General features: G+C 34.5%; 1 protein-coding gene across 2 annotated transcripts in view; it reads left to right on the top strand.

Moving 5' to 3' along the window:
* Positions 1-18,100, top strand: part of LOC135839353 (neuronal acetylcholine receptor subunit alpha-10-like) — a 198,087-nt gene that overhangs the window by 57,894 nt on the left and 122,093 nt on the right. For both annotated transcript variants that reach the window (XM_065355345.1, XM_065355346.1), the window contains exon 2: positions 8,628-8,770. In XM_065355345.1, coding sequence (XP_065211417.1) covers positions 8,628-8,770 — 143 coding nt within the window. The remainder of the gene's footprint in view (positions 1-8,627; positions 8,771-18,100) is intronic.

The following is an 18,100-nucleotide window of genomic DNA, read 5'->3' on the forward strand; positions in this document are numbered from 1 at the left end:
TTGGATGCCACATGTCGATGTGAATTTCGACTCTGTGTCGAGCCAATTGTTGATGTAATTGTCGACCAATGTTGATCGGCATTTATGTCGACAATTGGCTCGACACAGCGTCAAAATTTACATCGACATGTGGAGTCCAAATGTGACTGATGTGAATAGATCAACATTGGCATCAAAATTCACATCGACCTCCAGCTACGCAAAATTGTTAAATTTTAGTTTCAAAATTGAAATTTTTTTCCAAAAATCATTTTCTCTTACACACTTAGGTGGTCATTGCTCATGCTGAAAGCGAAAGCAGCATCAACGCGGAGGCCACCTCAGAGAAGTACAGACAGAAAGTCCATATTCAGTATAGTTGAACATTAAACTCTTTATACTGAAAGGTGCAATCGTTTATCTGAGAGTACTAAACTAATACATTTTCATGTCGACGACATGTCGATGTTAATGTTGATGTGAAATTCGACATCAACAAATACATCCACAATATCAACTTAATTTTTCAAATTTGAGAAATCGTTGAAAATTTGGTTGATGTTAGTTCCGATGTATTTGTGGATGATAGACTTTCACATCGACATAACATCGACAACTCCAAACTATGAAAAAGTGAATAATTTTATCAAGGCCATTAAACAATTTTTCTCCCTTCAAACAAAGATCATCTTTTCAAATGTTTACTGAGCTTTTAAACACTGAAACAGAAATTTTAATTCTGAAAAATTGGCCGACATAGTTGTGGATGTAAATTTCGAGCATCAAATTTTACATCAACATGTCAACATTGCATGTTGAGGTATCAGAAATAATGAGAAAATTTCGAAAATTTTCATTAACCTGGCTTCTTTATGGACAGAAGATTCCTATTAAATAACTTATTGGTCACTTTTCCATCATCATGTTGGAAAAAAACGTAGTTTATGTGAATGTCAAAGTCGACAATTGTTGTATGGGTATAGCTTTATTCTTCACGCCATCGGAAAGTTCCAGTAATCTTCTTCTTGGATCATGGAAATGCATCCTAGATTTCTTAATCATGTCTTGACTCAGAATTCCCATTCTAAAAATTCTTTACCTTTGAACAGGTGCTCCCGCACAACAATTGTCGACATTGACATTAACATCGACTACATTTTTTTTCAGCATAATAATGGAAAAGTGATCAATTGATTATTTAGTAGGAGTCTTCTGTCCATACAAAAGCCAGGTAAATGAAAATTTTCGAAATTTTATCATTATTTCTGATACCTTGACATGCCATCTCGACATGTAGATGTAAAATTCAATGCTCAAAATTTACATCTACAACTATGTCGACCAATTTTTCAGAATTAAAATTTCTGTTTTAGTGTTTAAAAGTTTAGTAAACAATCAAAAATATGATCTTATTCAATGAGGGAAACAAATTTTTTAGGGAATTGATGAAATTATTCACTTTTCCACAGTTTGGAGTTGTAGATGAAATGATGTTGTTATTGTGGATGTACGAGTATTTGTTGATGTCGAATTTCACATCAACATTAACATCGACATGACATGAAAATGGATTAGTTTAGTACTCTTAGATAAAGTATTGCATCATCTTTGATATAAGGAATTTCTGTTCAACTTTTTTACTAGGCAGACTTTTTGTCTGTACTTCTTCAGAAGTGGACTTTGCATCATGCTGTTTTCAGCATGAGCAATAACCACATCAGAGGAAATCATTTTTGGGTGGAAAAAAATTAAATTTTTTAAACTCAAATTTTATAACTTTACAAAGCAGGAGGTCGACATAAATTTTGATGTGAATGTCGACCCATCCACATCCGTCACTTTTGGATGCCCCATGTCAATGTGAATTTCGACCCTGTGTGGAGCAAATTGTCACACAAATGCAGATCAACATCAGTCGACAATTACATCGACAATTAGCTCAACACAGGGTCAAAATTCACATCGACATGTGGCATCCAAAAGTGACAGATGTGGAATTGTGGATGGGTTAACATTCACATCGAAATTAGCATGGTCATTGTTGTACAGGCTGTGCCAGAAATGCTTTAGTACTTTTCACATGAGTGCCCTTTCCTCCTGTTTGAATTCAAACCGAAACGCAACAAAAGCACAATAAACAACAAGATACGAGATTAGCAGGTCACCAGAAAGACACTGGGCCCATAACCTGTAGTATTTGATTCAATTAAATGAAGAATAACGCACAAACCGTTTCAATATCTATAATTTCATAAACGCTATTACAACAAACATGAATCCACAGGAATGAAAACTTACATCTAGGGCGAATGTACAACATGTGGACATCAGTGTTACCACCAATCGCCACACAAAAAAATCGTTTCAGCCACGAAAAAACGCTAAAATTACTAGATACGAAATTGTCAACACAACAGTAGTATGTAGACGTTGAAATTACCTTCCTTTTGCCTCCTGATTTGATCTCGGTTCATTCCCCTCCCCTCGTTTATTTTGTATGACCATTTTTGCTACAAGAAATCGTTTTTTCTTCCAAAATCCAAATGTACTACATTTTTTCACTCCTCGGTGTGAATTTATTAATTTGACCCCCGAACTCATTCTTGAGCATTTTCGACTCATCAGGTTCTTTCTCTGTGGTCTGTACTTATCATATGATAAAAATATCGGTAGGTACTTTCCAGAGCAGAAAATACTTCCGCGAAAATTCGCTCGGAATTTCGGCCAAAAAAAGACGTCGAATTTTTCGAGCGAGAAAAATGAACAAGATGGTTTACGAGTACCTGGAAGTGGCGCTATTATTCTCTTTATTGGCGTACAAAAAAGCCAAAAGAAAAAAGAAAAGCCTCGAACAAGGCTCGTGATACGAAGAGGACGCGGACGCGGGTAGACGCGTCGGAAATTGGCAACATTGCTTAAATATTATCGCAAATTATCAACAGCTTGTTGAACACGCGGTCTTGTAACCGGATGATGAAAGAAGAGAATTGGTGAAAAACTCGCAACTTTCGTGTCGGTTTCTTTTCAATAATTTTAAAAAGAGAAATTTTTTAATCTGTCGAAAACAGCTTAGCTAAGGAATATTAAGTCTCCGCTTCGCTCAACCGCACCGCAAGAGTATACTCAAGTGAGAAACGACTCTTGAACGGGGAATAAAATATTCTTAGGTACTATCTACTACGTACTGTAACACTGATTTTGAAAGAGAGAAGAAAAAAGACGCCGCCGTAAAATAAAAATAAAAAACCGAAGAGTTATTCGTCTTTTAGGGTAAGGCTACCCTATCGACACTTGAAGTGGTCCGGACTTTTGACTGTATAGAAGATGCACGAATGGGGGAGGGAGGAGGAATTTGATACGTCTTTTTTCTGCTCGTTGTGTAGACTTGAATAGGGACTAGGTAAGTTGAGTAAAATGTATTGATGTTTCAGTTTAGCCGAGATCGTGTGTACTATAATTGAAATTACTCGCCGATTATATTAAATCTGTTTCTATTCGAGTTTAATTACACTTCAGTTAACCGTAAATTTCGTTTCGGGCTCGCAACTTGCCTTACGTAACCCTAACACGATGCAAATTTCTCATCGATTTTAATAGGTATAACTATTCGCGTGTTCGTGGTTAAAAGGTATCCACCATCGTTCAAGTGTTTCGTCTTTCTTAAATCATTTTAATCGGCCTCTTTGTACTCGCTCGGAAACTCGCTCATTTTATTTTTCTCTCAACAAAAAAAAAAAAAAAAATGAGTTCGTAAAATCTCGATCGACCAGCTAAAAAGCAACTCGGGAAAAAAACAATTGCCTTCGCTTGGTCGTCGTGAAATTACGTTAACTCGCGAAGAAAAATCCTAAATGGGCAATCGATTTAAACGAGTTTACTTCAAGAAACTTATAATCGGTTTATAGGCGACTAATTAATTACCTACCAACCAACCAGAAAAGGTTGAATAAATGGGAAACTTTGTTGCCACCTTTTTTTTTCCTTCTCCTTCTTCGCCTTTATAGTTTTATTTTTATTGGCTAATTAATTATATCCGAAGTGTAAACGATTTTCACGGTTTACGAAATTTGTTTATAGGTCATTAACCGTGTTCGGCACAGTTGTTTGTTATGGAAATTCATTTAGGTTCACACCTCCCCCTTTCCAACCGAAAGATGAGCATAAGAAGGAAGGGAAGTGAAACATGTCTGATGTGAATTCGAAGCATTTTTGCAAGCCACGATGAATTGGCTAAAATAAAGCTAATATACGATGCCACCTGATGTCGAATCGAGTGTTTTGGCGAGCCTGTTGTTTTTTCTTCCCCTCTACTCTCTCTCTCTCTCTCTCGCTCTTTTCGTGGAAAAGTCTCGTGTTTCGTAAGGTTTGGTTTCAATTTCAAGTTCGAGATTTATTACGCGGAAAATTCAGACCATTTTTTTTTCGACAGCTACGTACTCGTACATCGACAGACAACGCAATATTTATTCAATTTCGCACGTGGTTTTTAGGAGGATTGCTTCGCTGCAACGTGAGCTTAGATTCGGCCAGATTTCCTAAATCATCGTGAAAAAGCCATTTAAGATCCCCCCCCTACACAAAAAAATCATTCGGAAATTTGAAGTTGGGCTTTTTTTTAAAGCTCAATTTTCAAAAGCTTTTCAAATTTCAGAGCTATAATTTACAAATTTGAAACGGAATACATATTTTCATATTACCAACTACATACATATGTACTTTCGGTGGTGGGATTCGTAAAACCAAAAGGGGGTACAGAGCCATAAATTTTGGTCAAAATATTTATAAAAAAAAGTGAAATGAAATGTTGTCTGATACATCATTTTATAGGTTTTCGAAAGCGTTAAATACGAATACCAACTTATTTTTCAATTCGACTCCTACGATGCTCCACATTGGTTTTCCAAATCTTACGATTTTTTCAGCTTTGAAGATATTTTGGGAGCCAATGGCGACTTGGGAAGGATCAAATCGAAAAAATAGCTTGATATTCGTATTCAACGCTGCTAAAAACCTAATAAAACATACGTCGCACGATTTTTTTCAATTTTCAGGAAAGGGGGTGGGGCAAATGGGTAACTTTACAGGGGTCCAAACAAAAAAACGAGTCAATTTTCGTGTTCCGCGTTCTCGAAAACGTACGAAACGATATGTCACACAACATGTGACATTTTTTCACATTTTGACCAAAATTTTGGGGGTCCTCAGCACCCCTAGCTTTTTAAACCTCATCACGAAAAGTTCAGAGTTGTAAATAAATATCATTAAAATGATGTTCGTTTCGTGGATTTTTTTTTCAAATTTTCAAATTATAGTTCCAAAATTTTGCATGCATAGGAAATTTTGAATTTTCACAAAAAAGTTCAAGTTCGAACTTTTGAAATTTTTGGCTAATATTTATGAAACTGTTTTCAATTCTTACCTTGAAAACACTGCAAACAGATTCTCTCTAAACTGCAGCAGTCCTGAGCAATCAAACTCCGACTCGGGCGATGGGTCGAAAAATCTCAACTGCTAGTAAGAACAACCACCTCCACACTTGCCTCATGATGTGGGGGGGGGTTGAAGGACCAATGAAGGCGATTTTTCTTCCTTTGCCAATTCAAAATCAGAGGATTCAAACTGAAAACCAAACAAGAATGAGTCAGCAAATTCTTGCTGCATTATTTACGGCGAACTGGGTATGCAATTTGAGTTCACAGATGTTAATAAAATTGCATACCCAGTTTGCCGTAAATACGACTGCAAGATAATTGCTGCTGGGTCATTTTAGCCACTCTAGTTTTGGGTGTTGGTACAGCAATTTTGCTTCGGTCAATTGATGATCCAATAAAATAATTATCATCATTTTCGTTTCAGCCCTGCAGAGAGATGTGGGGGGGGGGGGGTTAGACTTTGTGATTGTTACGAATAAATTTGTGATTTACGAAAAAAACTTCCAGATTTTGAAGGTCCATATCTCAAGATTGATTGAACTTCGAACAAATTTATTTGCAATGTTTCAAAAAATATAAATTAAAAAACTAAAATCTGCCATTAAAGTTTGAAAATCTTGAACTTGAATTTTCATTGAACGTTCTACTTTTCTTAAAAAAAAGATGAAAGTTGAAATCTACGATATACAAATTTTAAAAATCACTCTGAAGTATGAAGGCCCATTTTCATGATTTTTGATCAACTGACTTTCAAAATGAGATTTCAGCATAAGAGCCCCTCCCCTTCATTTTGATCGAAATTAAAATCGAGCGTTAAGAATGAAGTGACACATTGATCGTTATTAATATTCAACGACGTTAATTTCGAATATTGACTTATTTTTACAACCTGACCGCCGCGAATCTACTTCAATGTTCCTAAACATCAAGCATAAAATACTGAAAAAATTGAAAATAATGTGTGACGAGTCGTTTGTTACATTTGTGAGGGTGTTGAGTTCAAATATTAAATTATTTTTTGCATAAGACTCCTCGGTGCCTTTCAAGTCTCCAAATTTTGAACAATATACAAATATCTTTTAAAAATATGAAAATATAGCATGACATGTCAGTTCTCACTACTTCGAGAATGCTAGGCTCGAACATCATTAATTTCTCCGGACTTCAAGTTCTCAGTACCTTCCAGTCTTTCAGGTTTCCCCATAAATGAGAGAGAGGTACAAAAATCAGAACAGGAGAAGACAGCAATTCAGTATTTTCTTCTTTCAGCAGGACATTTTTCAAACACTTTATAACTCCGAGGGGCGGAAGGGAGGGAGGGAAGGAGAGAGAAGGAGGTGTCAATATTTTACACGTCAATTATTCTTTTTTTTTGAATGTCTTTGGACATTCTACGATTTTTTCAGGGGGGGGGGGAGGCTGGCGTCAAAGCAAACTTTCTTCGCGACTACCTTTAGAACCCCCTCCCCACTCCCCTATTTTTTCGATGAAGTGTACACTTTATTACTTTTTCTTTGGAAGTTCTGAAATGACTAACTTTCTACAGTTCTTACTTGGCATAAAAACATGTACGAATTAAAGTAGATAATTCCTTTAGAGAAATACGAAAAAAAAATTGAAAACTTTAGTAGCTTAGTTAAATATAAAAAAAAAATTCAGAATTCAGAATTTGTAATCAAAAATCAAAAATATACACATTTTTTTGTTTTTTGTTTTGTTTTTGTGGAGCTCTTTTTCAGTTTTTGATCTTTGAAAATTAAATTCAAAAAGATAAAAGAACATCATTTTTAAGGCCGAGTGAAGTAAAGGGGCAAAATTTTAGGAAAATGGATGAAATCGTTTTGAAAATTCACAATTTGAGGGGTACCAAAATAATAATTTTCAACAGAAGAAGTTTCAACGCAAAATTCTCGAGTTTTTGGATGGTTTTGAATAAAATTTTGAAACTTGATTCCTTCGTTTGAAAATTTTCGTATTTTTCCATCTGCTAAAGATTATTTTCTACACAATTTTTTTTATATGTCAGGTGGGAAAAACAACAAAAATTTTTTCAAAATTTCACAAAAAATTAAAATTAATTGAAAATCTCAAGTTTGATTGAAAAAAAAGCAGTACTTTTTGATAAAATTGTTGAAAAGCAGGACAACTGGGGGGGGGGGGCTTGCAGGACTTGTAGACCTGTTGAGACACCCTGTTGTGTTTCATAAAAAAAAGTATCCTAACCACCAAATAAATTTTCGGATCAGACAAATAAAAATTGAATGCTCATTTGAGAATACTCCACAAAACGAAATTTCAGGGGCTGAACTTCATTTATCGATTTTTTATTTATATTATTGGATTTCTGACAAAATTTTTAAAAATTCAAAGAACTATTTTTTCATGGAATAAAAATTGATTAAAGTGGAACAGAAAAATACAATTCGTTCTTGACCTCTCAAATCAATTGATGGTAGTTTCAAATATTGTTCTGGGCCCTGTAGAAAATTTTTGGTTTCTAGTTGCCTGAACCTCTCTTTTTTCGATGATTTTTTTTTCAACTCAAAACAAACGGAGGATTTAAGTTCGAGTCGTGATTCTGAAAAAGAGGGCAAGTGAAAAACTCATTTTAGTATGTAACTGCTTTGAAGTTTACTTCGAGAGACACATACCTTACATTCGAGCTGACAAAAAAATGTCACCAGAAAATTTCATTTAGACGTTCGAAGTAAACGGAATTTTTCATTCAAAAGTCAACTATAAAGAGAGGTGGAGGACTCACTCAAAAATAAGCCATATTTGATAAATTAATTTTTTCACTATACAATCTGTACCATCACACGCACACCATGTTCAATAATACCATTCAGACAATACCGATGGCAAAAAAATACCTATATTAAATATTTTTTTCATCATTTCCAAATATCTATCACGATCGCGATGAAGAATTTGGATTTTGATATGAAAAATTCAAACAACGTCGTGATATTAAATTAAAACCTAAGACGAGTCGACGCATCGAAAACATCTGCTACGTATACCTACACTTCGCCTCCTCATCTCTCAATCTCGCGAATGAACAAGACTAACCCCCCGTTTCGATATTGTTGGAAAAATTTATGCCATAAATTGGCAATCTAGTGTTACCACATAAAATACACATGTACTTATATAACTCGTACCTATACAACCCAGGCTTACTAATAATTATATATACGTGAAATTCTGTTGCAGTTGGCAGCCATGCTGAAAACGCCGAATACAGACTGACTAAACATCTACTATCCGAGTACATACCGTCCGTTAGGCCATCGGTCAATTATTCCGAATCGCTCAAAGTTATCTTCGGAGTTTCTTTGCATCATATTATAGACGTGGTAAGTCAGCACCGATGCCAATTCTACTCCTAGTATAACTTTCAAACTTCCGATTGGTACGAGAAAAAAATATAGGGGAAGGGGGGGGGGTATTCCGCCGTGTAAACTAAAATCAAAACAGTTCCTGGTCAAATACAGATACGCGATGTATACGTCGAACCCAGTGGACCGAATGGTCATGTAGTAGATATCGAGGGAATTCGGACAAAGGCAAAAGCATCCTTTTTAGAAAGTCTTTTGGCCAAGTATTCTGCAGCCTATCTTTGCCTTTGTATATGATACGTATTCATATGTATGTAGAATACGTTCAGATTTCTTTCACTATTTACTATTGACGTTTTGTTTGAATACGTTATGAACTTCTCATCGTTGTTAAAAGAAGCTCACAGTTCGAATACTGCGAGTAAATATTCCTATATAGGGTCAATTTATGCCAGTGAATGACTAAATGAACGAATGAAGAGGAAGATGTGAGGGGGGGGGAGGGATTTCGGATTGATTTTGAAAATAGACAGGAATGAATATTATTGCATATTTTATTATGCAGTATAAGTTTTTACAGCCTTAAAAGAACAGATAAATTGCATGGAAATATGTATGTACATTCGTGATAATTAAATTGGAAAATTTTTGCTATCTGTTTTCTCCCCCTCCCTTCCTTTAATTTCAAACTGAAGGTTGAACGAGTCACTTAACATAGGCATGGGCTAATTGAATCAGCACAAAAATTTTTAAATTACTGCCTCGTGTGCTGTAGATGTAGATATAGCTGTACCTATCTTTACACAAGTGTCAAAAATATCTCGCATAAAGGCTTGCATCGTGATCAGCTGCCTACAATTAGACTGAATATATACCTTTGAGCATGGTTTTCAATTGGTTTCGTTTCAAGAACCAAATAGCGAGCGAAAAGATGAAAGCAATGAGATTATCGCTTTGAAAGTTATCGACGTCGATAAAAGAGTATTTGGTAGGTAGATAAATATGAGCACTACAGGCTCTAAAATAATACATAGGGTATCTGCATCATCACCATCTTCATCTATATCTCACTATTATACGAACCATGCCACAGACGATAGAAAACCAATACCTATGTCTACGTAACAAATGTACTTGTAAATCTAATGACCCTTGGCGATTACCTGTTTCACAAGCGTTGGGATGAATATCCCATCAAAGGATTATTTTAAGACTACATAAAAGACACGAGCTACCATAGTACCTACCTAATCGATACAACGACAAAAATATATCCAATTATTCGATCGACGCCTACCCAGATACGATGTGAAGAGGTCCATTTTTTTAGAGTACGAGGCACAATATTGGTCTAGGTCAGAAATTTTTTTTATGTGTATACAAAATAGTGTTCTTTTGAAGTAGGTATACCTACTACCTACTCAACTAATTTGTACGAAAATTAGACTGGATAAGTATGAGAATTTTCCACTTTGAAATTCAAAATTTTTCGGTTTCATTCACTTTTTTTATTCTATTTTTTTCATGAGTTTTCGATTCTACTTTCAAATTTTCATTTTATTTTCAGTTCTTGCTCTAATTTTTTATCTTATTTGCAGTTTTTTGAGGTTACTTTATTTTTATTTTCGAATTTATATTGTCATTCATTTTTGGAGTTTATTTTCAGTTTTTGATGTTCGAGTAATTACCAAAATATTTTGACTTTTTGATTTCAATTTTGATTAAAATCAAATTTTCAGTTTCTGCTGTTTGGTCTTCCATTTCATTTCGAGTTTTCGACTCCATTTTCCGAGTTTTTGGTTACCTATTCTTCCAATTCATTTTTCAATTTCATTTTTACTTTTTGTTCGATTTTTTTTTTGGAATGTTTAAATTTTAGAATGTAGTTTTTGATTCGATTTTTATTTATTTTTATAGAAATTTTATTATTGTTTTTTTGCTTCATTTTGCGGATTTTTCTTTTTTGATTTTTGCTATTTAAAAAGTTCCCTATTCGATTTTCAGTTTTTACATTTTATTCAGAGTTTTCGCATTAACTGTGATTTACTGAAGTTTTCACGAATATTTTCGGAGTTTTCGGTTTAGCTTCCATTTTTCCATTTTTCCCCTCATTTTTTGCAGCAAGTTTTTTCAGAATTTTCAATTTCATTCGCACAATTTTGATTTGATTTAATTTTCAGTTTTTAGTTCAATTTTTTCAGAATTTTCAATTTTATTTGCAGTTTTGCTCAAATTTTTAGTTTTATAGTTTTATTTTGGCTTTTTGATTTCAATTTCAGTTTTTAATGATTTAATTTTTAGTTTTCAATTTTATTTTCTGAGTTTTTGGTTTAGCTTCCATTTTTCTATTTTTTTCTTCTTTTTTTGCAACAACTTTTTTCAAAATTTTCAATTTAATTTGCACAATTTAGATTTTATTTTTTGTTTACTATATTTACCTAATTTCTGATATATATTTCAAATTTTCAATTTGAATAATTTCACTCTTTGGTTCAATTTTTTTAGAAGTTTTAATTTCATTTTGCAATTTTGATCAAATTTTTAGCTCTATATGGTTTCATTTTGACTTTTCTCAAGTTTGTAAAGAATTCATTCGAGAAAAATGTTTTATGCAAAAAAAACATTGAAAAAACTTCGTTTTTGAATGATTTATTCGAAAAGTTTCAGTAGTGAATGATTCATTCGTAAAACGACGTTTTTGAACGATTCATTCACAAAATGTCATCTACGAATGATTCATCGGGAAATAATGTTTTTTACAATTCATTCAAGAAAAATGTCGTTCACGAACGATTCATTCAGAAAATCTGGTTTTTAAACGATTCTTTCAAGAAATGTCGTTCGCGAACGATTCATTCGGAAAATGTCGTTTACAAACGATTCATTTAGAAAATGTGCTTTTTAAACGATTGATTCAAGAAATGTCGTTCACGAACGATTCATTCGGAAAATGTTATTTTTAAATGATTCATTCAAGAAATGTCATTCACAAACGATTCATTCAGAAAATCTGGTTTTTACACGATTCTTTCAAGAAATGTCATTCGCGAACGATTCATTTGGAAAATGTTTTTGAATGATTTATTCAAGAAATGTCGTTCACGAACGATGCATTCAGAAAATGTCGCTCACGAACTATTCATTCAGAAAATGTCGTTCACAAACGATTCTTTCAAGAAATGTTCACGAACAATTTATTCAGAAAATGTGGTTTTTGAATGATTTATTCAAGAAATGTTGTTCACAAACGATTCATTCAGAAAATCTGGGTTTTACACGATTCTTTCAAGAAATGTCATTCACAAACGATTCATTCGAGAAATGTCGTTTACAAACGATTCATTTAGAAAATGTGCCTTTTTAACGACTGATTCAAGAAATGTCGTTCACAAACAATTCATTTAGAAAATTTGGTTTTCACACGATTCTTTCAAGAAATGTCGTTCACGAACTATTCATTCAGAAAATGTCGTTCACAAACGATTCTTTCAAGAAATGTTCACGAACAATTTATTCGGAAAATGTGGTTTTTGAATGATTTATTCAAGAAATGTTGTTCACAAACGATTCATTCAGAAAATCTGGTTTTTACACGATTCTTTCAAGAAATGTCGTTCACAAACGATTCATTTAGAAAATGTTGTTCACGAACGATTCTTTCAAGAAATGACATTCACAAACGATTCTTTCGAGAAATGTCGTTTACAAACGATTCATTTAGAAAATGTGCCTTTTAAACGACTGATTCAAGAAATGTCGTTCACGAACAATTCATTTAGAAAATTTGGTTTTTACACGATTCTTTCAAGAAATGTCGTTCGCGAACGATTCCTTCGGAAAATGTTGTTTTTGAATGATTTATTCAAGAAATGTCATTCACGAACAATTCATTCGGAAAATGTTATTTTTAAATGATTCATGCAAGAAATGTCGTTCACAAACGATTCATTCAGAAAATCTAGTTTTTACACGATTCTTTCAAGAAATGTCATTCGCTATCGCTAACGATTCATTTGGAAAATGTTTTTGAATGATTTATTCAAGAAATGTCGTTCACGAACGATTCATTCAGAAAATCTGGTTTTTACACGATTCTTTCAAGAAATGTCGTTCACAACCCATTCATTCAGAAAATGTTGTTCACAAACGATTCATTTAGAAAATGTCGTTCACCAACGATTCTTTCAAGAAATGTCGTTTACAAACGATTCATTTAGAAAACGTGCTTTTTAAACGATTGATTCAAGAAATGTCGTTCACGAACGATTCATTTAGAAAATGTCGTTCACGAACGATTCATTTAGAAAATGTCGTTCACGAATGATTCTTTCAATAAATGTCGTTCGCAAACGATTCATTCGGAAAATGTTGTTCACGAACGATTCTTTCAGAAAATGTCATTCACGAACGATTCTTTCAAGAAATGTCGTTCAAGAACAATTTATTCAGAAAAATTCTTTCAAGAAATGTCGTTTAAGAACGATTCATTCAGAAAATGTGGTTTTTAAACGATTGATTCATGAAATGACGTCCACGATCGAAACATTTGAAAAACGTCGTTCGCAAATGATGCACTCCAGAGTGTCGTTCACGAACGATTCATTCGAAAAATTACGTTCATTAACATTTTTTATAACATGCCATCTGAAAAATTCGTTCGCGAACGATTTAATAATAATGAAACTTCTTGAATGATGTTATTTGCGAGCGATTCGTTAAGAGAAGGAGAAGCCCCCTCGCCCCTCCCCCCACCCAAAAAAATGAATCAAAATTTCCGGAAATGTTTTTCAGCATGTGACGTATCGATTGGCATGTTCTCAAAGGCGCTGAATACGAATATGACATTATTTTTTCGATCAGACATCCTTCAAGGCCTCTAGTACCCCCTTTCTCCTCCTCCAAAAGCGTCAAAACGCAACCAAATTGTACCGGTCGTGTGACATATCGATTTATATGTTTTCAAAGTCTGCGAACACGACTATAAGATTATTTTTTCGATTAAACCTCATCTTGCAGAATTTTCCAAGATCAACGAGCGAAATATTCCAAAATATTTACGCTAGCGACATCAGAACTTTTTTATTCCGCTGTTAAATATTCCCCAGGTGATCTGCGCTCAATATCTGGACCATATAGGTTTGATTTTTCGTGAAAAACATTACAATTGTATTTCTTGAAAAACTTTCAAGTCTCTCGACCATATCACCGTGCAACTCAACGTCAGTATGCTAGAAAAAGATGTGAAAAAACTCACGCCACAAGTTCGAATAACATCCATACCTACTCGTACAGTACTTGGAAAACGCGAAGAAAGAAAGAAATATACGTATCCAGTATACTTACTTACGTAAAGTAAACTATATCTAAAGAATGAAGTAAAATCACCGGAAGAGTGAAAATCTTCGCTTAGAAAAAGTTTGCAGTTTGCAATACTTTGCCAAGTTTTTTCTCCCTTCTTATTTTTTTCCCGAATATATTCGCAATAAAAATAAAATTCTCGAAAATAATAATAACGATAAGTGAATTCCTTCGGAACGTTTTCCTCTTTTCCCTCACCTTGTAGGCTACAAAAGGAGGCAAAAAATCGGATGATTAAATTACCAGCTATTTTCCCAAGGAGGAGTAAAGGTAACGATGACGATGCTTGGCCGTCACGTGCGGTGCGGAGAAAAGACAGACAGCAAAGCAGGAAGGAAGTGAAGGAAGAAGGCAGAAGGCAGAATAAACGAAATCAAAAATACAACGTGTAAAGTATGTATTTACCTTGTACAATGGAGAAAGAAAAGAAAAGGCTGTTAAACGGATAAAAATCGTACAATTTGAAAATGGGCAGGGTGACGGTTCATATTGGAACTTTTAGCTCGTTGTACTCGAGCATACGAGTATATTATAGTTTTCTCTTCGCTGTATTTACCTACTAACTTATGTAAACTAGTCACATGAGAGACGTTTTAGCTACTTCACGCCAATATTACTCGTATAATGTACCCTTATACTCGTATAGTCTTTGCTTCGCTGATTTATTTTGATTTCTAGATGATTATTATTATTAATAACTACCTGCAAACTACCAAACACGATACCGAGAATACGTCGTAATAATGAATCGAAAACTACAAAAAAAAAAAACGAACGAAACGAAATGTCAAGCGAAGCACAAGTGGATAGGTATAGATATCGTCCTATCATATAGTTCTCTTGTTACATGGAAAGATAAAGAGAGAGAGAAAAAATGCAAACACCCTTTTTTTTGCTTCTTTATTTTACTCGGGGTAGGTATTTTCATAAACGCGGGAATAGGTACTTTCACCGAAGGCTAAATTATCATCGGGAAGGTAAACCCGAATTTCATAGTAGATCATCTTTTATACATAACCTTTCCTTTATAAGGGTAAGCTCGCCACGGTACTGTTTGCAAAACGACGATAATGTCGCTCATTTTTCAATACTAAAACCCAAAACCCGAAGAATGGACCGTGAAACGCATATTGATATGGAGAAAATTTTACAAATTTTCACTGATATGCACATCGTCGTCCTGGTGGTCGTTGTATCGTGTACCAAGAATGGGTTCCATTTACCTAGCTGCGATTTTTCTTATGTATATTGTATATTAACGGTGTAGTATGTGGGTAAACAAAGTAGCTCTAGGTATATGTACGAGTCGTATGTATATTTTTTACCCTGCATGGTTATTTATCAATTATATCTACGTGTTGTCGGTACTGTCGTAGGTTGTTATATGTAGTGGTCGTAAAATAGGGTAGATAATAAGGAGATCAGATCGAATGACGTTTTTCTTGGTATCGCGAATATACCAGGTATTATGTATAAAGAGAATCTGGTGACATTGATTTGGGTACCTATAGAAAATACGAGTAAAACGTTTGAAATTTTAAATTACTCGTGTATCTGTATACCTTCTTTATTTTACGAGACAAAATAGCCATCTTGTCAATTAGATCAGGATTTGCGAAAAAATAAAATAAAAAAAATACACGGCTAGGTAGGTATTTATGTGTTTTGGATACCATTGTACGAGTAGGTACGTTTACGTACACGTGTGGGTAGTTGGGTACCTGCTTCGTTGAGTCGTGATACCTAAAAGGTTATTTAAATTCATCGAATGGAGCTGGGAAATACCTATACGTAAGACACACAGCTTCGAAATTGCGGGGATTTCGATTTTCCAGAGATATTTTACCTGCAGAAATGAACCCAACCAACGATATACACGATGAAGAAGTATCAAATTACGATGGTTTAGTTTGAGGGCGGGGGAGGGAGAGGGGTCCGGTATACGATCGTCGGTGGTATATTTATTATAAGGCGGACCACGAGGACGGAAAAAATGCTGGAGAATTCTGAGTAAATTCAAAGTGGAGATCTGAGTTTTGAGTTGAGAAAGTCTTACTGGAAATCTTATTATAGCCTCGGAGGTGTCCACTGTCCATAAAAAAGAGATATAAACTTTCTAAGAGGAGGTATTTTCGAGTGGAAAAAAAACGTGGCTTTTTTGCTTCTGCCTCGTGACCTGAGTGATGCCAATTATTCACCAAAATGGCCAATTCCAAAAACTCGAAAAAAAACTCATAAATGGGTAGGTAATTCTCAAAAAAAGGTAAATTTTGATGTGCATAATTTTGAAAAATAAAAATCATTTTTTTTGGAAAATTTCAAGTGGGAATCATTTGTATAGGTGTCCCAGATCCCTGTTCTAGTGTTGGCCTCAATTCAATCCCCCTACTGTGGACCCCGGTCCCCCCAAAACAGCGATAATTAGGATTCGACCCTCATCGATGTGTAATATGTCGATTGATATGTTTTCGAGGTCGTAGAATTCGAATCTGGAGTCATTTTTTATGTAGAGGTGGAGGGTGAGGCGTGGGGAGGGGGAAAATGTCAAATTTTGCTTATACATATTATCGTGTAATATGTCGATTCATGTTTTTCAGGCCGCAAAGTTCGAATCTGGACTTATTTTTTTGGTAGGGGTAGAGGTGAGGTGCGGGGAGGGAGAAAATGTCAAATTTTGCTTGTATTATATCGTATAATATGTCGACTAGCGCGATAAAAGTACAGCTGTCTGAAATTTGGCCAAGTCGACGGACAAATGGGCGCTGGACAAGCCGAAGGACAATCTCGACGTTTTTTCGTTTCTAGCCTTACCTAATGGACATTATTCGAGCTTTAACACGTAATAAATGTGTACTTATCATGTAGAATAACTTCCCTTTCTTAATTATCGTTTTTGGCGGGCTCATCAGGGTAAATAAAAAGGCAAGCCGAAGGACACCGATTTTGCGAAATATCATATTTTCAGAGACAAGTACGATCAGAACGAGCCATTGCGTAGGTTTTGAAAATAACATTGCGGGGTAACATTTTTATGAGGACAGTGAACCAGTGCAGCCACTCACCAGAAAAAAATGTTGGATTGGGAAGCTACCAAAAATAATTGAAAATTGCTCTAAAATTTGTGCAAAAAGTGTGTGACAGTTTTCAAATGTGAAATGAGAGCTTCCTATGGACTTATTCCAATTGCAATTTGCACAATGATGGACCTTCGTGTTCTATGATAATGAGAATGTGTCAATTTTTCCCCCAAAAAAATGAAGTTCATGACACTTATAACATTTATTTTCAAAAACATGGCGTGTGACAGCCAAGTCGAAGGACATTTGGGGTATAAAATCGAATGTACACCAATGAAAGGAGGGGCTAAAAATCTCAATATCATATGTGAAATGTGTGGGGGATGATCCTTGAATGGACCAAAAAAAAAAAAATCAAAAATTTCATGCTAAAACTTTTGAGAAATTTGCCATGTACACGATTTTTACCTTTTTTTGAGAATTACCCAAGTACATACTCGTAGGTAAATTTTTGCAGAATCAAGTATTTTTTAAAAATTTTAAAAATAGTGGTCTAAAAATTGGCACCACTGTATTCTAAAATATTCCTAAGATTCGGAAATAATATTTTTCGATGTTCTAACGGGAGTCATTTTTCCCAAAAGAGATTAGGTAGGGAGGCTGAAGTAAAAAAGAACACGTTTTTTCGAAAATAAAAATATTGCCAATCTCAAAAAATTGAAAAAAGTTATAAATTTTTACCGAATTATTTTTCTTGAATTTTGAAAACAGAGACTTAGAAATTATCACTACTGTATTCTAAAATATTCCTTCGGTTTCAGAAATGATATTTTTCGATGTTTTGACGAGAGCCATTTTTCCCAAAACAGACTGGGTATGGGGCTTAAAGTAAAAAAAAACACGATTTTTTCAAAAATTATGCAGACTCTTCAGATGAAGAAGGGTCTTCAACGGCGACGAATATTACTTTATT

The sequence above is a fragment of the Planococcus citri genome, chromosome 3 (assembly GCF_950023065.1).
Source record: "Planococcus citri chromosome 3, ihPlaCitr1.1, whole genome shotgun sequence".
Classification (NCBI taxonomy): domain Eukaryota; kingdom Metazoa; phylum Arthropoda; class Insecta; order Hemiptera; family Pseudococcidae; genus Planococcus; species Planococcus citri.